The sequence below is a fragment of the Papaver somniferum genome, chromosome 6 (genome assembly GCF_003573695.1).
Source record: "Papaver somniferum cultivar HN1 chromosome 6, ASM357369v1, whole genome shotgun sequence".
Taxonomy (NCBI): domain Eukaryota; kingdom Viridiplantae; phylum Streptophyta; class Magnoliopsida; order Ranunculales; family Papaveraceae; genus Papaver; species Papaver somniferum.
Window position 1 is genome coordinate 112951620 of NC_039363.1, and position 23593 is coordinate 112975212.

General features: G+C 35.2%; 1 protein-coding gene across 1 annotated transcript; it reads left to right on the forward strand.

Annotated features, from left to right (window-relative positions):
- Nucleotides 1–21312: 21312 nt before the first annotated feature.
- On the forward strand, nucleotides 21313–21920 carry LOC113291331 (stress response protein NST1-like). Its single transcript, XM_026540877.1, has 2 exons — nucleotides 21313–21663; nucleotides 21783–21920. The coding sequence occupies exons 1-2, from the start codon at nucleotides 21313–21315 to the stop codon at nucleotides 21918–21920; spliced, it is 489 nt and encodes a 162-aa protein (XP_026396662.1).
- Nucleotides 21921–23593: the final 1673 nt, after the last annotated feature.

Sequence of the window (23593 nt, forward strand, 5' to 3'; positions counted from 1 at the left end):
ACCTGTAAATGGATGAATTCATCGTTCGTAAGAAATTTCCGACTTATAGTAGTCCACTGACGACCAGGTTTTGATCACGGAGCCAAGGTATGCGCACAATATGCTAGAACATGGTTTGTTTAACGTTTCAGGCTATATTCCGAAGGAATCTTACCTGTAAATGGATGAACTCATCGTTCATAAGAAGTTTCTGGGTTATAGTAGTCCACTCACGGTCAGGTTTCGATATCGGAGCCAAGGTATGCGTACAATATGCCAGAATATGGTTTGTTTAACGTTTCAGGGTATATTCTGAAGGAATCTTACCTGTAAATGGATGAATTCATCGTTCGTACGAAGTTTCCGACTTATAGTAGTCAACTCACGGTCAGGTTTCGATCTCGGAGCCAAGGTATGCGTACAATATGCCAGAATATGGTTTGTTTAACGTTTCAGGGTATATTCCGAAGGAATCTTACCTGTAAATGGATGAATTCATCGTTCGTAAGAAGTTTCCGACTTATAATAGTCCACTCACGGCCAGGTTTCCATCTCGGAGCCAAGGTATGCGTACAATATGACAGAATATGGTTTGTTTAACGTTTCAGGGTATATTCCGAAGGAATCTTACCTGTAAATGGATGAATTCATCGTTCGTAAGAAGTTTCGGACTTATAGTAGTCCACTCACGGTCAGGTTTCGCTCTCGGAGCCAAGGTATGCGTACAATATGCCAGAATATGGTTTATTTAACGTTTCAGGGTATATTCCGAAGGAATCTTACCTGTAAGTGGATGAATTCATCGTTCGTAAGAAGTTTCCGACTTATAGTAGTCCACTCACGACCAGGTTTTGATCTCGGAGCCAAGGTATGCGCACAATATGCAAGAATATGGTTTGTTTAACGTTTCAGGGTATATTCCGAAGGAATCTTACCTGTAAATGGATGAATTCATCGTTCGTAAGAAGTTTCCAACTTATAGTAGTCCAGTCACGGCCAGGTTTCGATCTCGGAGCCAAGGTATGCGTACAATATGCCAGAATATGGTTTGTTTAACGTTTCTGGGTATATTTCGAAGGAATCTTACCTGTAAATGGATGAATTCATCGTTCATAAGAATTTTCCAACTTATAGTAGTCCACTCTCGGCCAGGTTTCGATCTCGGGGGCAAGGTATGCGTACAATATGCCAGAATATGGTTTGTTTAACGTTTCAGGGTATATTTCGAAGGAACCTTACCTGTAAATGGATGAATTCATCGTTCATAAGAAGTTTTCGACTTATATTCCGAAGGAATCTTACCTCAATCCTTGAACCTGTGATGTTCGAATCTTATATATTTCGTCTCCAGTTCATCCGAACGAGAAACTTAGTTCTAACTCTAGCAATCTTTGAACCTGTGATGTTTGAATTTGATATATTTCGTCTTCAGTTCATCCGGACGAGAAACTTAAGTCTAACTCTAGAAATCTTTGAACATGTGATGTTCGAATCTGAAATATTTCTGATCGAGGAATTTTCTTAAAAGATAACGAATAAGATTATGCTGAGATGATTAACATGGAGGAAGATGGTTAATAACGAGGAACTAAGAAGTAAAAGGAACCACAGTACTTAATTGTGGATCAATTGATTCCTTTATTTTTCAGTTTTAGTTGGTTATTATAAACTTAAAAATTTAGTATCATTCTTTTGATATTATGATTATATTTAAATTGTTATTATTTACAAAATTTTAGATATTTATTTTAATGTTATAGTAACCCATGGAAAACCTATTCCCTACGGGGATTTTCCATATCCGTCTCGGCCCTATTCTTAAGGTACGTGTGGAAAAAACACAAACAAATTGTTGTGTCCCTTTATCTCCTTGATGAGCTAATTGAGGAAATTCCTGTTTGGATGCAGAAGTAGAAGTCAGAAGTGCTTATCCAAAAGCAGAAGTCAGAAGCATAAGTCAGAAGTCTAGATTTTTTGCTTCACAAAAAGTCGACTTTTCTGCTACTGGAAATCATTCTGAAATTCTACACCCAAACTGACTTCTTGCTTTTTGACTTCTAGAAGTCAATAAATTACTTCTGGATGTGTATCCAAACACGCTAGCTTTCATACATAAGCTTAGAAGAGAGAGAAAATTACTCAAACCTAATCTCTTTCTACTTTTCCTCCGCCGCTCTAGTCTCACCCTCTCACTTTGAATTTTTCCTGATACCTTTTTCTTCTCCTTCCCATTTTCTTCTCTATGAAATCATCGAAATCTCTTGAAATCGAACTCAATCTGTCCAAATTAAAAGAAATATTATATGAAATCTAACCCAATTCATGAGATCCCTTGAACTCAGTCTGATTTGTGAGATGGGCTCTTATAAGATTGAGCTTAAGCAATTTTATTTGTCTTTTTTTTTGTTCAGGTTTTAACTAAGTCTGATTTATGAGATCTCTTGAACTCATCTCATAATCAAAACCCATATTTGAGAAGGAAAATATAATTTTCGGTAAAACATCTCTATAATTTTATGAATTTTAGTTTTGAGTTTGATTTATGGACATCTCAAATATGTTTCTATTAATTTGATAGGGTTTAATTTTGTTTGCTTTTAATTTTGTATGATATTTATAAGTAGACGAAGTCATTTAGGTTTAAGATTTACGGGGCTCTTTTAAGTTTGGGTGTTGTTTTGGTTTCTCCCAATTGAATTTAATCTCATAGATCTGAGATTTATGGGGTTGGTATTGAGTTAATCTGGCTTTTCTGGTTTCTCTGGTATATCCATGAAGTTATTGATTGTGAAAAGAACGAAAATGAGAAGAATGAGCCTTTGGTTCTTTAGAAAGAGATGGAGTTTCAGACCTTATTAATTTTGATTTGATGAACCAATAAGGGAACGACCTAGGTGTCAATCCCTCAACCTTTAATTCGTTGTCTGTTTATATGTTAGTTTGAGGTCAGTCCTTATTATCGTGATTTGATTTTTGTGGTCACAATCTAAACTTCAAATCAAATAATTGTGATTGCAGGACCTATATGACTTCATTGCAGCATAACCTGCATTACCTCTTTAGTACTTATTTTGCTTAAATGAAAAGAGGTTAATGAAGTAGACCAAAGATTCAATCCTTGTGCTTGTAGTGTGGTTACTTAATCATTAATCTGAGTTGATTTGATTTGTTGGTTTCAAGGTCACTGGCTCCGTGGTGGTGTAGGTAAAGGAAGGATGGTGCTTCGAGATCGTCCTGGTATGAAATTGTGTTAATGGTGTGCAAGTCCTTGTTCACTATCCACATGCCTCTAGAGCTGCAAGTGGATTGGTTTTTCTTTCATAAAGTATGGAGATATACATGAAAGAATCTATTGAGTAGTGAATCCTTTGTTCTAATTAACAAATTTGTTGTGTTTTTTTGTTAGGAGTGGAATAGGTCCTGCTCGGTAATGACTAACCGGGGAGTTCCATTTCCCATAGATAGACCTCATGTTCTCTTTCTGATTAAGCGGGGATGTAAATTTTCAGATTATGGGAACTCGGGTCATCAAACTCCCGTATATAGACCTCATGTTCATATTTTGGTGAACCCGGGATGTAAATTATTAGAATATGGGTACTCGGGTCATCAGATTCCCATAGATAGAACTCATGTTCTTATTCTGATGAATCGGGGATGTAAATTATCAGATTCTGGGAACCCAGGTCATCATTGAAAAAGCGGGGGTCTAACAACACCACCCAATATTTCGTTTAGCAATCTGTATGGACAAACCCGAATATACTTTTAAGAGAATCAACGAGACTCAATCAACTAAAATTATATCGACGAGTTATATCTCTATCCTTATTTGATTTCCTCAAACAGAAACCGTGAGTACTAATCAAATACAAGGAAGACTTGGACGGTACCAAAGACCAATGTCCAAGGATCAATCAATATCAATCAACAACCAAAGGTTGGATTTCCAATTGATTAAATCAAACACACAACCTGTATTATTTCAATTATAAAGATAAAACAATATAATGCGGAAATTGAAATAACATAGACACCAGAGATTTTGTTAACGAGGAAACCGCAAATGCATAAAAACCCCGGGACCTAGTCCAGATTGAACACACACTGTATTAAGCCGCTACAGACACTAGCCTACTACAACTAACTTCGGACTGGCCTATAGTTGAACCCCTATTAATCTCCCACTGATACAAGGTACAATTATGCTCCTACGCCTCTAATCCCAGCAGGATGCTGCGCACTTGATTCCCTTAGCTGATCTCACCCATAACTAAGAGTTGCTACAGACACAATCGCAGGCTTAACAATAAACAAATCTGTCTCCCACAGAAAAGTCTATCAAAGAGGATAAATTTGTCTCCCACAGATAAATCCTGAATCTGTTTCGGCTTTTGATATAAAATCAAGGTGAATCAGAAACCAATTGATAATCCGGACTTATATTTCCGAAGAACAGCCTAGATTAATCAATCACCTTCTCTACTATCCTTTCTGACTACACAGGCGGTTTGTTAAGGAATCACAAATAAAGAGACGAAGATGTTTGTGATTACTTTATCTTGCCTATCGGAGAACTCTCACGATCTCAAGCCGATCAAAGATTGTACTCGTACGATAGAAGATGCAAGATCAGATCACACAACTACGATAAAGTAGTATCGGTCTGGCTTCACAATCCCAATGAAGCCTTTAAGTCGTTAACTCGAGTTTAGAGAAGAAACTCAAGAGTTAATGGAGATCGACTTTAGCGAGCGTACTAGTATCACACAGACGTGTGGGGATTAGTTTTGCCCATTGCTAGATGTCCCATATATATAGTCTTCAAATCAGGGGGATGAAAACCTGATTTAGATTCAAGCTAATATCTCTCAACCGTTAGATCGAAATCTTAGCTTGTCACACACAATCTCCATACACGTTTACTGGGTTTGTGAAAACCATGTCCAAACGTGTACGCGTATGTTGGTTCAATATAGTAACTAAAGGTTAACCATATGAGTTTTTCATACCAACCATTTTCTTCTTCACCATAACTAGTTCAAATGGCTCACATGAACTAGTTAAAGAGTTGTTCAATTGATATGAGATCTTATGTAACTACACAAGACACAATTGAAACAAAGATGATTCGATTCGATTGAATTGGTTCATGAACATTGTAGCCACGGTTTTCATAAAGCATTCCTTGATAAATTAATATCTATGTTCATAATTCATCTTTAGATAATAACCACTTAAGTTCACAAAAAAGTTCGCGGACTTAAGTTTAATCGGTTGAGTTTTCCAAACTCAGCAGAAATTCTCGGTCGAGAACTTCCGCCAGTTCGCGGACGGGGTTCGCTGAATGAGTTCGCGGACTTGGTCACACAAATGAGTTTCGGAAAATCCCAGCAGAAATTATCGGGATGAGAACTTCCTTCAGTTCGCGGACTGAGTTCGCGAACCGGGTTTGCGGACTTGGCAAGCCAATTCCACAATCCTACCGATTTCTCTTGATCCACAAATTTGGGCAACTTCGGTTCAAGGAATACATGGTTATGTAATCTAAACTCTTATTCCAATCATTGAAACATTCTTAGAGGACTTTATATAGTTGTTACACTATTTCTCGTCAAAACAATTTTCAAAGTGATTGAAACATTCATGACTTGCGTCACTAGGTAAAGAAAACTATGGTCGAAGCGAAATGCTTTACCAACACACATTTCGAGATATAGATAAGCGAGATATACTCAGCTCGAAATATCCAATGTGTATGATCATAGTCTATATATATAGCATACGACTTTTGTCTCAAGAAGTAGGAGGTAGAATAGATAGACTTTGGAGTGACAGATAAGTTCAAGTCTTCACATACCTTTTTGTCGAGAAGCTCCACCGGTTTCTTGAGTAGTTCTTCTTCTTGTCTGATGAATCGCCATGAAGTCCTTGAGCTCAACTACACCTTCTAACCTAGTCCGAGACTTAGCTATAATAGACTAGAAATCAATACTTATAGTTTTGATCATTAACATTGACAAACATGCTTGAGATAGCAACACATGCGAGGTTGACCGAGCTATGCTCTAACAATCTCCCCCTTTGTCAATTTTAGTGACAAAACTATCAATACATATGTAATACAAAAAAGATAATGAAGCTTAAACAACTCCTATTCCATAAGTCTAGTTCTTCAACGATCCTTGAAATTTTCATCCTTTTCAAGTACTCCAATGATCCCAAAGGTTGCAAGCTTAGTATCATCGTTGTTGAAGATCCGTAGCTAACAATGAGAGAACTCGAGATTCTCAATCAACGTTATACAGTGACATAGTACTATTATGTTATATCAAAGTCCAATTGTATCACGACTTCAACAATAATACTATGGTGATATGTATCACTCCCCCTTAGTCAATACTCTATCTCGATCATGGAAACCACTCCCCCTTACATAATGATCCGAGAACCATATGTATTTGTAGTGTGACCTACAATATTTCTCCTCCTTTTTGTCAATAAAATTGGCAAAGGTACAAGAACGGGATCATAATGAAATTTTCACAAGAAATTTTTTATGACTAAAATAAAGACACACATCAACTTAATTTAGATGCAATCATATAGCCGAAGATAATAGCATTCATCAAGGAGTTTAAAGATACAAGATAACTCCTAAAAAAATCCACAGTCGCACTCCCTACAAAGATATGACCATTAAGCACAAGTTCAAAAGAACTCTCTCCCATTTGATGTCATTCCCAAAAAGGAACAACAAGAGCGACCTTAATTTCAAAAGAAACAAAGGATTTTAATAGATACCAAGAAATCATGATAAGTGATTTCTTATATCCAAACTCAACTAAGTTAATCACAAGAGAACTCATAATTAATTTAATTGAAATACGCAACAAAATCAAACCACAAGAGTGATTGATTTAATTGTAGGTGCTCAACATAAGTAGACTTAGGGAGCAACGACTAAATTGGTCATATGGAGGTGACAACTTAACCGTTCAAATACTCAACATAAGGAAAACCTTACGGAATATATGACTACATTAACCAATAAGACATGATTACTATATCCTTTCATATACTCAACACAAGAACTTGTGAAATATGTGAAAACTCAACTAGATTAATTACAAGAGAATCTATAATTAATCTAATTGGAATACCAATAACCAAACTAATCACCGAAGTAATCAATTTAATTATTTTTGGGCTCAACATAAGAGAAATTATGGAACCCCGATTAAGATTATCATAGAATATGACATCCTTAACCGTACATGTACTCAACATAAGAGATAAAGCTTATGGAGTACAAACTAAATAACCAAACTAGTTGATTAACTTAGTTTCTAATGCTCAACAGATAGCATCTTATGGAACAACCAACCATGCCAATAATAATCGACTTACTCGTATCGTGCTCAACATAAGATACACAAAGGAGCCTTCACGGTAATAAAAAAATTGGATCAATAAAGACCAATACCGTGGATAACATACAAGGATATATTCTATCTTTTTATCACAAAAATGACATAATAGACTTTATTCTTGTTCACAAAAGATTTTAACCTATCTTCCATCAAAGAATTGACAATATAGGCTTAACTTTTGTTTTTGTCAAAAGTCTATTCACCCTTAAATCAATATAGATCATGAACGACTTTACTTTTGACAACATACCTTCAAGTTCACGGACGCAAAAAGTACATATCCCATAAAAATATTGCAATACATTAAACCATTAACAATATTGCAAACCATCATCCTCCAAATATTTTTATAATTTAATACCAATAAACCTAAAAAATAAAAAAAGAAGATGAAAACAAATATAGCTATGTGTAGTCACAATCATCGCTATTCAAGCACTAGTTATTCTTCTAACTAAACAAAAAGAAGACATACTACGCATCTAATCTAAAACTCAGTTTTTCTTAATGATTTCATACCTTTGAAATGGTCCATCAAAGTAGGAATCACTGATTTCCTTGACCCTATTGACAGTAGAGACACCATGCTCAAATGTTAGAACATTTACTTTTCTATCAATAGTGCGAGCAAAGTGACGAGCTTTTGCGCAGTCAAGGACGACTTTCTTTTGATTCATGATCAAGATATTCTGAGAACCAAGGATTTTTTCCTGTCCATCAATAAGTTGGTCAATCTGTAATTGAAGGTTAGCAAGATCGTTCTTAACATCATTCTGAGCACGAATTAAATCCTTGACAGATTCTCCAATCCAAGAGTTATACTATTTTCTTTCAAGCATCCTCTTTAGAATAAGCTCTTGAGCAGGATCACTTCCTTTAACAACATCCCCCATAGTAGGGTTAACTTCTTCCTTGGGAACAATTTCCATCGAGTTCCTTTGCGAAGAGTAAAGAACATATATATAAACAACACATATATAAGTTCAGGCAAATACCTGGATAAAAACCCTAATGAAATGAGGATAAGGACGTTCGAGAGCTGACTCGACGGCCGAACCTGGCCTGTAGAACTGAATACTGGCCCAATCCACCATTAAACACAAATAACCAGAAAGATCACATCAAACTTGAGCATCTTTCGACCATCTTCCTTGCACCTCTCAAGTTAGATGACATGGATGGAGAATCCTGCAACTAGGCAGCAATGGAGACACAGTCTCACCATGGGAGTCGAGATGAACGCTGTGATACGCACCAGTGTGTTTGAATCTGGTGTTTCTTATCTTTCCATGACCAGTTCTCAATCTCGGAAGATTCATCACAGTCTTTCCTGGTAGCTCAGAAGAGGAAGTCTGATTACTGAGTCTAGGACCTCTGGAGATTGGCTCAAGAGGATTTTTCGAAACGGGTCTCCAAATACCTGAAACCATCTTTCCAGACTGGTTCTTATAAACACGGAAATTGCTTCCATTAATAGCACAAGAGTTTATACTACTAGGATGAGAAAAATTCTTGTAATGACTCCTAGAGGAGAAATCATGTTTATCTGGTATTTTGTGGATATGGGACTCACTGCATGAATCGATTGAGAATTGATTCCATTGACAGTGGATTGACGCAAATTGTGAAGCTTTGCAATTTGTCTCTTCCTGTCAAAGCACTGGAGTGCATAGTGATTCCATTTTCCACAAAAAGTACAGGTTCGTGGAGGCGAAGTAATAACAAGCACCTGTTTGAACTTCATAGCCATCGAAGAAGATTGTAAGTTCTGAACACTTCTCTTGACACAATCTTCATCTGAAGTAACCTTCATTCTGTGCAGTAACTTATGAGAGTTAGGTTGTACAGAAGAGATTTTCTTTAAAACAGAGTTTTCCTTTTCCAAGGATTTGCACTGTTCATGGGCTATGACAAGTGATGCTTCAATCTCCTTTTTCTCAACACGAAGAATGTCAATATTCGATGAATGCGTCTTGATAAAACTTGCTTCTCTAATTGAGCCTTCTCTGATCATCTTTTCAAGATTACAAATCTTTTCACTCTGTAGATTATTTTCCTGAAGAAGTTTCTCAATTTCCATAGAGAATGACCCTATAATGTTATAGAGTACTTGTTCACGATCAATAAACCTTTCAAATTCATCAATGAGTTTTCCATGATCATGTAGATAAATACACTCAGTAGAATTATTTGCAATTCTGGTAAGCTCCTTTTCAAATTTAACCATTATATCCAATGTCACATTGGAGGAAGAATGATCACAACAAGATGAGACATTCTTCTTACCTCTGGATTCAGAAGAATCATCTAAGGTGTGACCCTTTGAGGTATTTCAAGGACACTTGGCTATGTTGACAGCATTAGGAGGCATTTTGTTATGTGTATGAGATTTTGTCCACAGAGTCAGATCTCTACAAACACCGACTGATTAGGTCTTGAACGTGTTTGCCTGCTCTGATACCAATTGAAAAAGCGAGGGTCTAACAACACCACCCAATATTTCGTTTAGCAATATGTATGGACAAAACCGAATATACTTTAAAGAGAATCAACAAGACTCAATCAATTAAAAGTATATCGACGAGTTTATATCTCTATCTTTATTTGATTTCCTTAAACAGAAACTGTGAGTACTAATCAAATACAAGGAAGACTTGGACGGTACCAAAGACCAATGTCCAAGGATCAATCAATAACCAAAGGTTGGATTTCCAATTGATTAGATCAAACACACAACCTGTATTATTTCAATTATAAAGATAAAACAATATAATGCGGAAATTGAAATAACACAGACACCAGAGATTTTGTTAATGAGGAAACCGCAAATGCATAAAAACCCCGGGACCTAGTCCAGACTGAACACACTGTACTAAGCCGCTACAGACACTAGATTCGTACTGACCTATAGTTAAACCCTTATCAATCTCCCACTGATACAAGGTACAGTTATGATTCTACGCCTCTGATCCCAGCAGGATGCTACACACTTGATTCCCTTAGCTGATCTCACCCACAACTAAGAGTTGCTACGAACACAATCGCAGGCTTAACAAAAAACAAATCTGTCTCCCGCAGAAAAGTATACCAAAGAGGATAAATCTGTTTCCCACAGATAAACCCTGAATCTGTTTCGGCTTTTGATATAAAATCAAGGTGAATCAGAAACCAATTGATAATCCAGACTCATATTCCCGAAGAACAGCCTAGATTAATCAATCACCTTCTCAACTATCCTTCCTGACTACACAGGCGGTTTGTTGAGGAATCACAAACAGAGAGACGAAGATGTTTGTGATTAATTTATCTTGCCTATCAGAGAACTCTCACGATCTCAATCCAATCAAAGATTGTACTCGTACGATAGAAGAGGCAAGATCAGATCACACAACTACGATAAAGTAGTATCGGTCTGGCTTCACAATCCCAATGAAGTCTTTAAGTCGTTAACTCGAGTTTAGAGAAGAAACTCAAGAGTTAATGGAGATCCAATCTAGCGAGCGCCCTAGTATCCCACATACGCGTGGGGATTAGTTTATCCCATTGCTAGATGTCCCCTATATAGTCTTCAAATCAAGGTTTTGCCTTAGTTACTAAGCAAAACATATCCACCGTTAGATGAAAACCTGATTTAGATTCAAGATAATATCTCTCAACTGTTACATCGAAATATTAGCTTGTCACACACAATTTCCATACACGTTTACTGGGTTTGTGAAAACCATGCCCAAACGTGTACGCGTATGTTGGTTCAATATAGTAACCAAAGGTTAACCGTACCAACCATTTTCTTCTTCACCATAACTAGTTCAAATGGCTCACATGAACTAGTTAAAGAGTTGTTCAATTGCTATGAGATCTTATGTAACTACCCAAGACACAATTGAAACAAAGATGATTCGATTCGATTGAATCGGTTCATGAACATTGTAGCCACTGTTTGCATAAAGCATTCCTTGATAATTTAATATCTATGTTCAGAATTCATCTTTAGATTATAACCACTTAAGTTCACAAACAATTTCGCGGACTCAAGTTTAATCGGTTGAGTTTTCCAAACTCAGCAGAAATTCTCGGTCGAGAACTTCCGCCAGTTCGCGGACTTGGTCACATAAACGAGTTTTGGAAAATCCCAGCATAAATTCTCGGGATGAGAACTTCCATCAGTTCGCGGACTGAGTTCACGAACAGGGTTTGCGGACTTGGCAAGCCAATTCCACAATCCTACCGATTTCTCTTGATCAACAAAGTGGGACAACTTCGGTTCAAGGAATACATGGTTATGTAATCTAAACTCTTATTCCAATTATTGAAACATTTTTAGAAGACGTTATGTAGTTGTTACACTATTTCTCGTCAAAGAAATTTTCAAAGTGATTGAAACATTCATGACTTGCGTTACTAGGTAAAGAAAACTATGGTCGAAGCGAAACGCTTTACCAACACACATTTCGAGATATAAATAAGCGAGATATACTCAGCCCGAAATATCCAATGTGTATGATCATAGTCTATATATATAGCATACGACTTTTGTCTCAAGAAGTAGGAGATAGAATAGATAGACTTTGGAGTGACAAATAAGTTCAAGTCTTCACATACCTTTTTGTCGAGAAGTTCCACCGGTTTCTTGAGTAGTTCTTCTTATTGTCTGATGAATCGCCATGAAGTCCTTGATCTCAACTACACCTTCTAACCTAGTCCGAGACTTAACTATAATAGACTAGAAATCAAGACTTATAGTTTTGATCACTAACATTGACAAACATGCTTGAGATAGCAACGCATGCGAGGTTGACCGGGCTATGCTCTAACAACCAGATTCCCATATACCTCATGTTTTCACTCAGATGAACTGTGGATTTTAATTATCATATTCAGGTAACTCGGGCCATATTACCCTTACTCGAAAATTATGCGATAAATATTATGGAGACTATGACTATGACCAGACCACCCTTATATGAAAAATAAGTAAATTAAATATTACAGACTGTGAAAATGACCAGATTACCATTTGGTAATTTGGTCGAATTTAAGGACACAATAAATTTCCCCCTATTTCTGACGAGGGTAATTTGTTCATTTTCACGGTTACAGGAAAATTAGGAGCCATTGCCGGCGAGTGTAATTTGGTGAATTTCTAGGGTATTTGGTGAATCTCTGGCAGGTGCAGGAGATCCGACGTCTTTCCCGGTGAGTTCATTGTTTACCAACTGAAGATTCTAATCACTTTGGGTCCTTCAGCTCTTCTTCCAATGGAAGAGGATGTTTTTCAGATTAATTTAAAAATTCCTTAAATTTTTTTTACTAGGGTTGTGAATCATGCTCCAAGCCTCCAATGGTTCAAGCTGTCTAAGCGGGTGCTACTGTTATTGGTTTCTAGAAATTCTGTTACTGATGATCCTATTACCTGAGATTCGTTATAGTCGGTCATGTTGTATTTGGTTTGTGTCATGTAAATTTCGGGGATATCACCCTGTTTAATTATTAAAAAAAAAAAACTTTCACTACTTGTTTCCCTGATCCTCTCACAGGGATTCTTATGATCCGTCTATAGATTTGATCATATACTGGTGTGTTCTTATCTTTAATAATTACGATCTTAAGGTTGGCTTATGTTCTCATTGCATTTGCTTCAAGATTGGTCATATTTAAAAAAGGGGTAGGGTCTGTTAAAAAGAGAATACAAAACTTCCTCATCCACAAAATTTAATTTCAGCCGTTGAAGATTAATTGTTGAAATTAAATTTTGTGGATGAGGAAGTTTTGTATTCTCTTTAGGAATACTCTCATTTTTGGTAAGAATGTAGAGTTTCATACGAGAAACATGTTACCAAAAAATTAGCTTCAAATTCATTGCCGGTTGGGCTCAATAGAAAAAATGGCGCTAAAATGTGAAGATTATGTCAATACAACCATGTCAACGGATCTCACCCTTTAAAAAAATATCCAACAGTAACACGACTAAACAAAAAATCCACCAAAGCATATTTGGAAAAACCCAAATCATAAGACTTGACAATACTCGATCCATGACGCTTTTTTTGGTAAACAGGTCATGTGTAATAGTGTGTATATGAGTGTCCAGGGATCTTCCCTCTATACCTTGGACTGACCATTACCTGCAGCTCGACATCAAAATCGTAAGCGAAAGTATTTGGGTATCAAAAATTCAATCAGAATGTGGGGCGGGGGAAAAGCAGGGGGTCCCATTAATCTAGAGAGTAGAGGCTAGAGAAATAGTAGAGTTTTTCACCGTATATTTAAGTAAGGTTTTTCATGCTTGTGGTTGTGGGTCGCTTGCACAGAGGCGGACACATAGACGCGGGCACGACACGACGCTAACGCGACATGTATATACATATTTTATTTATATATTATTTGCATATATAATCATGTATGTATACAGCAAAATCAAGTATTTCGACCCTAAAAATTAGAAAATGATTCTACGTATGTATAAATTTTAAAATAAAAGAAGATATCACTTGTTTATACACGCCGAATGTCAAACAATCAGTAACTATTAAACACATAGCACAATCAAAATATATTCTTAAACCAACACATGCCCAACTAAGGGTATACGTGATGTCATTTCTAATTACAAAACCCTAATAAAGACTTAAATTATTGATCTAAATGTTTGTCTTTCTTCATTTGATCAATAGTAAAAATAAAGGAAAAAATTTAAATGAAAATGAAAAAAAATGCATCAGATAGGTTACACAACTTATGCGTCAGATAGTTTAAATGAAAATTAAAAAAAAATGCGTCTTATTTTTGGATAAGATCTTCTCTCTCTTTTTTTCTCTTTCCTTATCGCTTTCTATTTATACTATAAGTCAACAAATGACCTCATACTTAGAGATAGGTTACACAACTTTTGGTACACATGAACTAACATTCTAGTTCATGTGAAGAAAGGAAACATCGCATGCACTAACATACTAGTTCATGTGAAGAATATAAACTGTACATCACATTAACTAACACAATTTAAGTCAACGGACGTTAATTTAGGAATTAGTTATTCAATTTGGAAAATAGACGTTAATTTAGGAATTACGTCAATTTAGGGATATATTTTAACTTTATATCTGGATAATTCTCCTAATTTTGGTGAAGGTTATATATATAATCTGAATTAATTATGGGCCCTATATATCGAATATCTTAATAATGGGTTCTCTATATATGAAAATAAGTAAATGGGTTAGAGCTATTTTTCCCCATTAGGTTACTTCGGGTTTATAGATACATTGTATATTTTTAATGGGGTGAGATCCGTTGACATTGTTATTTTGACATAATCTTCACATTTTGGCGCTATTTTTTCTATCGAGCCCAACCGACAATGAATTTGAAGCTAATTTTTTGGTGAAATGTTCCCCATATAAAACTCTACATTCCTACAAAAAAAAATGAGAGTATTCCGAAATACGAAACTTCATCATCCATAAATTTTAATTTCAACAGTTAATTTTCAACGGTTAATATTCAAAATCGTAGATGGCGGTTTTATACATTTTCGAATGCTCTCATTTTTGGTTGGAATGTATAGACTTATAAGAAGAACATGTCATCAAAAATTTAGCTTCAAATTCCTTGTCGTTTCGGTTCAGTAAAAAAAACTATAACCATGTCAATGGATTATGTCAATAGAACCATGTCAACGGATCCTACCCCATTTTTAATTACAGATATTGAACGACCAAGAATTTAAATGGCATTAGCCCAGTTGGCCAGGAATTGGCTCCCAACCTATAGGTTGTAGTTTCAATTCCTGTGCTGATCGTGTCAAAATAAAAAATAAAAAAAATTAAATGGTTTAAATACGGTTACTGACCAACATTTTCAAGTGGGTGAATATCTAACTTCAAATTCCGAATCGTTCAAATTAAATGAGTCAAATTAAATTTATTGACCAACAATTTCCTAAGTAATTTATGATGTTTTCTATGTGTATGCATGTATTTTTCTTATAGATACATACATGGGTTTTGTTATCTTGCGCACCCATGCACAAGATAATATTCAATCATCGGCATTGGAAATGATAAAAACTAATAAAAAGTTTAGTGGTCCCTAAAAACATGTTGTATCTCCATAGTCCATATAAGAATATTTAGTGGTCCCAAGGCTGTTAGATCTGGATACATCGTAGTATCATAATTTTGGATTGGGTTCAAAATCCAAGTGAAATTTCATTTTTTCACTAGGAAGTCAAATAAGTAAAACCTCCATATATTACTGTAATGGGGATTCACAAATTTATTATTAATATGGGGAGGTATACCTGGATAGTGTAAAAGGTTTCTAGTTCGATGTATGTAACTAGTATTAGATAATGTATATACATATTTATAGTTCTAATGCACAAGTACATGTATATATGTCTAGGAACTTTTGGTAGCAACCCAAAAAATTACGTCTTTTTCTCAACTATAAGTAGGTATTTTATTTCATCATAAATTTCGATGTAAAAAGTTCTATATCCATGTAACACAATGTCAGTTATTAATATATAGAGGTAAATTCCTCAAGAGAGGACTGAGAAAAACATTAATACTAAAATGTGGAAGCTATTACTCCCTCCGTCCATTTTGATATGTCCTAATTTCTACTTTGGTCCGTCAGTTTTTATTTGTCCGCTCTGTTTATAGACATACTTTTCCCTTAAACTATCCAATATACCCTTTCATTTTTATAATTATAAAATCATTTTAAATATAAAATTATTTCAAAATCATATATAAGGAAAAAATCCATTCAATATTTTTTCATATTAATTGTTATTCCTTTTTTAAATAAAAACATTTATGGGTAGTTACAAAATTCCTAATACTTCTTTACAATATTTGGAAAAGAATCAAAAAAATTTATAACAAAATATTTCTTTACAATATTTCCCAAAACAGTAATACTATCCAAATTAAAGATTTTAACACTAATAACTTTAATTTTGGTAATAATGTAATATTAAATAGGCTAGTCATGACATTTTATAGGAATTCCTTAATAACTTGACAAAGTCAAAGCGGATTCTTAAAAATGGACGGAGGGAGTACTCTTTTATAATTGGCCCATGTTGGGACCATAATTATTTTTTGTAATATATAGAGGTTACTAATGTATAGAGTATCAATATATGGAGGTTTTACTGTATGTTGAAAACGGTAGAATATTCCAAAAACATAATGGTGAAAACAAAATTATCACTCAAATTCAAGTGAAAGTTTTAAGTTTATATATTCAGAAGAAATATGAATTTTTCACATGAAAAGGGGTGGAAAACAAAATTTTCACCTAACATGAAAAAGGGTGAAAGATTAGACAATGCAGGTCCATAGGACATAACTGTTTGTCTATTTGCCATAAGTTTTACTCATGCAAATGAATTCATGAATATATATGCGAGGATAACGCTTGCTTTTCCCTAACCTATGCAAACTGGTCATTGACCGACTCAATACTTTGGGAGTTGGAAACTTGGAATTACTAACATTTAATCCCGACTCTCGATTTTATAAATACATTCATCTTTTTGCGGTCTTCTTACCTTTTAATTTTTTTGTATAAAGCTTATGCTCGTGGATGATTTTTTCAAGTAATAGTATTTTTTTCATGCGTGATGCCCATTTAATGCAAGGGTTTAGGTGATTCCCATTTAATGTTCTGCAAAGAGCGTTGCAAGACAGATATTGCAAAGAGTTTTATTTATTTTTTTAGTTGTTTTTTTTAGTACCCCAATAACACTAAAGCCTCTTTGCGTAATGGAGATCAGTATGAAGGGTTCATTAATTTAATTTATTAACCTTCCACCCAGAATGCCAGAATCGTAAAAGAAGATTATTTTAGTGCCTATTCTATGCTTTACCCTTCCCCCCTCCATACGTCTAACTCCGCCAGAAACCAGATCTATTACACTAGAAGATTCCAGCTTATATTTTATTTTCATCGATAATTTTCATGTTAGATCTTCAGGTAACTTATAAGTTCAATTCTATTTGGTCTTCGTTCTTTTCTATGCGATTGTTCTGCCGCCTCGAGGTTCTTTTTTGTTATTTGTCGTTAGGATGTCTTAAGATTTTCTCGCTCGCTGTAACCTTAATTATAACTTCATTTCTGATTTAGTTTGATGGAGAATAATAAGAGGCGCATAGGAGGTTCCAAAGAAACAACAGTAGAATGCTCCCGGAAGAAGAAAAAAACAGTAGAAAGCTCCCGGAAGAAGGAAAAAATAGTAGAAAGATCCAGGAAAAAGAAAACAAGCAACGGAGAAAAAGGTAGTCCACTAAACTGTATTTATTATTTATTAACTTGGCACAGAAAGTATTTTTGCCGCAAGGATTATCACGAAAATATTGTGCTAACTAGGTTTTGCACTTGAGAATTTCATTATGCAATGGTGCAATATAAAGATTGCATCTACACAGGCAGTGCAGAAAATACATTTCACCATTTTAATTTTATACTTAAATCAAAATTCATTAGAAAGGGTGAATTACACAGCAAAGGAAATTTCCTCTGAAATTACTTCAGAAGGAAACACACACCATTTCTTAGTTGCATGATTTCTTCGCGCTAGTTTCGCTAGAGCATTTACCCGTTGCTTACATGACTATTTACAAACAGACAACGACATGTTACAAGAAAATACAATTCTACACCTTCTTCAAAATTATGAACAAGAGAAAATTCCATCCAATGAGTGATCAGGGTGCTTCATTGATTTCATTGACTGGAGAGATTGTCTGACACATATTATAACCTTTTGCGATTTCACTTGTGAAAACCAAAAGAGTGCAAAGCTTGAGCCTTTGTATCGATTACTGAGTGTTCATCTGATGTCCAACACCTTGCTGCTCCAAATTGTTGATTAGATTTATACCAAATGACCCCGCACCCTGTAATAATAGAATTGGCAGACATGGATACATCCACAAACAATAAATTGCAATCTGCTTTAGTACTTAACATATCTTTTGATAAAAGCAGTAGCTATCTTTAACGGCATTGAAGTGAGTGGAATCTTTTTAAGAACATGAAACATAGTACTTAACATCAATTCGGGAATGTATTCTTTTTATAAATAAAAAAATGACACAATTTACACCATTATTTATGTCATTATGGCACTCTGACCTAATTGATGCTTAGCAAGTTCTTTTTGTTGGAATTTCAGCTCCTTAACCTTTATGCTTTACCACTAAACATCATAGAAGCCAACAACATGCTGAAATTAGACTTGAAACTAGTATTAGCATACTCAACAACTCACTGAAAATAACACCATATGTAGCAAGAATACTACACATAGTTCATATCAAAACAGGTTATTGAAATAGAACACACAAAGCACTCGACTTTCACGACTTATTATCAACTTCTATTTCCTTACATTACTTCATGATGAAATGAAAATAATTTGGCTTTTAAGGAAAACTTGTGAAGCTAGAAGAGAGTCCTAGTCATGCTTGCCACATGTCACTCCAACCTTTCCATCATGAGTTGGAGGACGCCTCATGACTACATTGGAAACCTCATATGACATGTCAAGCTAAAGGACATGTCATGCTTAGACTCAACCTTATATAGCATTAACCTTAAGCTAGTCTGTAGTGCATGATTAATACCATAAAGATGCCTTAATACGGATTAAGACTAATCCGACTTAACTTAATCTAAACAAGCATTACTTTAACCATATGGGATTTGTTGCGCAAAACACAAAAAGTATAACACTTTTCACATTTGTTGATGTTTAACTTTTAATAGTAAAACTTAACTGTACCTGCTATCATGGTACAGAAAACGAGGTCAGTCGCTTTGCATTTAGAGCAGGCTTTGGTCTTTTGTGCGAACTCTTTGTTGGTGAAAATAAATTATCGCTGAATGATAAATAGCGGGGTCTATTAGCGACAACTCCTTTCTAGAATTTACTACAGGTGTTCATCAACAACCAAATAACTATATACGAGTTGGGAAGACCAAACGTTGAGATCAAGAAATTAACTGACACGTATAAACACTTAAAAGATAGAAAAGGAGGATTCCTAGCGCGTGAAGAAGAAGGATATGAACCAACTCCTGAAGAAATGGCTCTTATTTTTGGAATGCAAATATTGGAGAATGGTATACAGGACTTGCTAGAGACACGATTAGTGTGTCCAGGAAAAAATGACTTGTGCAAGAAGTACTTCGGCGGAGCTCAATCCACATAATTGACTAATATTAAAGTGAAAAGAGCAATTCTTATAAGCGCATAGGGAAACGATGAGGAGGAATTTGTTCGTCTTTTGGTGCTTTACTTGTATTGTACCGTCTTCTTTACAAAAACCGGTGGATCGAGTTTGCCTTGTAGCTACCTAGTATTTGTAGAAATCATAGATGTTATAAACAACATTAGCTGGCCTTATTTAATCCACAAACACTTGATGGATAGTATTGAAAAATCTAAAGGGGATTATAAGAAGATAACTGGATGCGCTTTTTATTTTCTGGTGAGATAAAAATTCTCAGATCCATCAAAATCATTGAGATAAATAGATAGTAACATTCATGTGCTTGTTTTCCAGTATTGGTATGCCGAGAGAAGTAATAATTTGATCAAGAAAAGAGAAAACCATGAAACAAGCTTCCCAAGATTCATGAGGTGGAGTCTACAGACAATATCAGAAACTATCCGCACTTTTAAGAGTTCTTCTTTTACAAATATCAAGGTAAATTCCAGTTTCATTTTGCTCCTAACGATTGTTAAAATATTTACCATGGAAACACATAGGTCTCAAAACTAATATTTCACGTGAGTACATGCCAAATAGGTGGAAAAAGTACTTATGTAGTAACTAGACCTAATGACGTATCTATTTTACATTTTTAAATTCCAAGTAGGATTTGTGTGATTATTATTGAGAAAATACTAGGAAATGCTCATTCTCGTATTTAACTCCTTCAACAACACAAAAATTCGAAAACAACGAAATCTTATGTTTTGATGTACAATATAATTTTGAAGTGCTTTTTCTTGATTTTAATAATGAAGGATTGTTATCATATGACGCCTGAGCGGAATATGATTATACAGAATAGTTTTAATCAATAAACCTATTTCACCGTATCAAGTAACATCATCTTTTGAAAATTGACGAACCCCAGTATCCGTATTTACTGCTATATCAACTTTTTCTGCTGTAGCCAAATATTGGTTCTCAAGTGGAAAAAGATTTGGAGAAGACCCTGATAACTCCATTTTACGTGAAATCACAAGTGTAAAAGCTCCAAGAGAAGATCACAGAGCTTCAAAATGAAGTATATGATCAACGACAAAAACAAATGGTTGTAACTGTAAAGCTGTGTGAGATCCATAAGTTTCTAAGTGAGGATCCAGATGCTATGGAAGTTGTGAGGAAGATTTTGGAAGATCTCTTGAAACAAAGCAAAGAACAGCCACAGAGAGAACAAGAAAACGAAGATAGTCATCCACACACAGAGCAGGAGCATAACAATGTATCTGGATCACAAAATGCATGACATCCTAATTCAAGGAAACCAGCACATGAAAATAAAGATACAAATCAGCAGCACCAGAATAACCAACAAAATGAACCACACCTGCAGCAGGAAAATAACAAGGAAAAGAGGCATTTGTTAGACAAGGACTTGGGTACAGAAACGAAGGAAAAACAAAAAAATGAGGACGAACGAGTAAAGCAGGATATGTTAGCTAAAGAGTTGGCTATAAAGGAGAAGGAAGCGAAGGAAAAAAAAGTCCGTGAAACGCAGGAAAAACGAAAGGAAGAGGAACGAGTAAAGCAGGATCTGTTAGTGAAAGAAGAATTGGCTAGAAAAGAGGAAGAGGAACAAAAACTACGTGAAATGCTGGAAAAGAAAAATGAGAAAGAGGAGAGTAAAGCACGATCTGTTAGCGAAAAAAGAGTTGGCTAGAAAAGAGGAAGAGGAACAAAAACAACGTGAATTGCAGGAAGATAGGGAACGAGCAAAGAAGGATCGGTCATCCAGAAGAAAGGAAAACCTGGACCAAAGAACACGTGAACGTCAGGAAAAAAGAGTAAAGGAACTGCGTGAAGGACTAACGCGGGTACAAGAAGAGGCCGCCGAAAAAGAACGAATTCAGAAAGAAGTGGATATCACTGTCCGAGAAAGAATATGGGGTTGTAATGATTTAGCCTCAGTACTTCGTCAATTTGGATTCAGCGTTCCACCTAGCGCGACATCGAAAGAGGCCAGTCACTGCCAAAATACTATGATAGAGATCTAACCGTCAACCGTAGTCTCATGTTTCGCTTTCAATAATTTTTTTTAGGTTTTACTCTAATGAAAATTTATGATCTACACATGCAGATACTAAATTTTTTAAAGAAAGCACATTTTAAGTTCCATCCTGATAAAACGATTAACTTTCCACTCTATGAAAGAATCGAAGCTGAAGAAAAAATGAAGATTATTCAAAATATGACAAAGCTTGAAAATGGTGACTGAACAGTAATTTTCGAAGTAGGGAAGCATATGGTGACATTCTGAAATAAACAACAGGTTGCATTATTGGATTAATTTAAAATTGGCTATCTGACGCGAGGATGAAATTCAAACCGCTTGCTATATTAATAATATAAAAGCCACTTGTTAGATGACTGTCTTTATAAAGGAGTTCTAATTTCGTCCAAGAGCCCTGCTGTCATGCGAGCGCGCGCGTGACAACTATTTTGAATTCGCGAGTCCTGGCCGTTCGATCTTCTCCTACTGCGTTAAATCTTACTCTTTATATATCCTTTAGATTCTTTCCTAATACATTTCTGTTCTGTCGTTTGAACACCCTTCTCTTTCCTATTTATTCTTAATAGGCCCTCGGACCTCCCACTACAGTTATTTTAGGTTATCAGGATTCAATGATACCTGGTATTTCAAATGTACTATTTTGTTCTTTGATAACTTCACTGGTTAAAAACCTTTTGTATTAACGCCGTCGCTCTTGCTGAAGACTCGCGTCTACGTTGAGGACTCTGGCGACTTAATGGTGGACGCCAGTGATTGGATTGACGACTCGCGCCATCATAATAGAAGCGCGTCTATTGTACCGACTCAATGTTCAAATGAACAAATTTGTTCATTTGAACATCCATTTTCTTGGTTTGTTCATCCCATAGTGGGATCAAAATGAACAAACTTTGAGTTTGTTCATTCCACAGGAACTGCTCTAACGCAGTTTGAGAAGATCAAACAGCCAGGACCCGCGAACTCAAAATTAAAGAGTAAGATCTAACGCATTAGGTAGTTCAAAATTAAAGAAGACAAAAATACAGACGGAAAGTCGGAAACTAGATCAAATTATCTCGCCTCTTCATTCCCTAATTATACCGTTTTAAAGTACTTACATGTATATGCTGCCTGAGAGGGTGATACTGATACCAACTGAAAGTGGATATGAAAATAAAAAACGGAAAGAAAAAAGTGATATAGTTGTGTAGTCTTAATTCGTAGCCCTTGATAAGTACGTACAGTCAAAACTCCATATATTAATAACCTTGAGACTTTACAAAATTATTAATATATGGAGGTATACCAAAAAAAAGATGAATAATATATTGAAAATATATCCTTTGTGTGAAGGATATATATACCCTTTATGAATAATATATTAAAAATATATCCTATTGAATAACGGAAAATATATCCTTTATTATATATTGCATATCCTTTAATATATTGAATAATATATCCTATTAAGAATTTTTAAAATTTTCTCTACACTATAACTAGTACTAGATATATTAGAAGATAATTCATTATTTTTGATATTCTCTTCTTCTCGACCAAAACAAAATATCATTCAATGTTAGGAAAAGAACTCATATATGAGTGATAAAATTCATATAGAATTGTGTGAAAAGAAAAAATCACATCCCAATTGGACGCTAAAAGATCTTGCGAAATGGTTAAAAGATACTTATGAGTAATCAAATTGAACAGTTGCACTACACTAATCGAATGGATATGGACGTCTTCCTTAATCATCCCAATGAGCAACAAGGCGTATATGCTTCAACCGAAGAAGAAATAATCGATGGAATTAGACAAGAAGCGGAGGGAGATAATCCCGATGATGATAGTACAAATATCACAAAAATTTCATGCCAAGACATGCTCGACAAGTT

Coding starts and splice junctions, on each gene's coding strand:
- LOC113291331 (XM_026540877.1), top strand. CDS start 21,313: ATGAGAAAGAGGAGAGTAAAGCACGATCTGTTAGCGAAAAAAGAGTTG. Junction 21,664..21,782: donor CTAGCGCGACATCGAAAGAG/GCCAGTCACTGC, acceptor CTACACATGCAG/ATACTAAATTTTTTAAAGAA.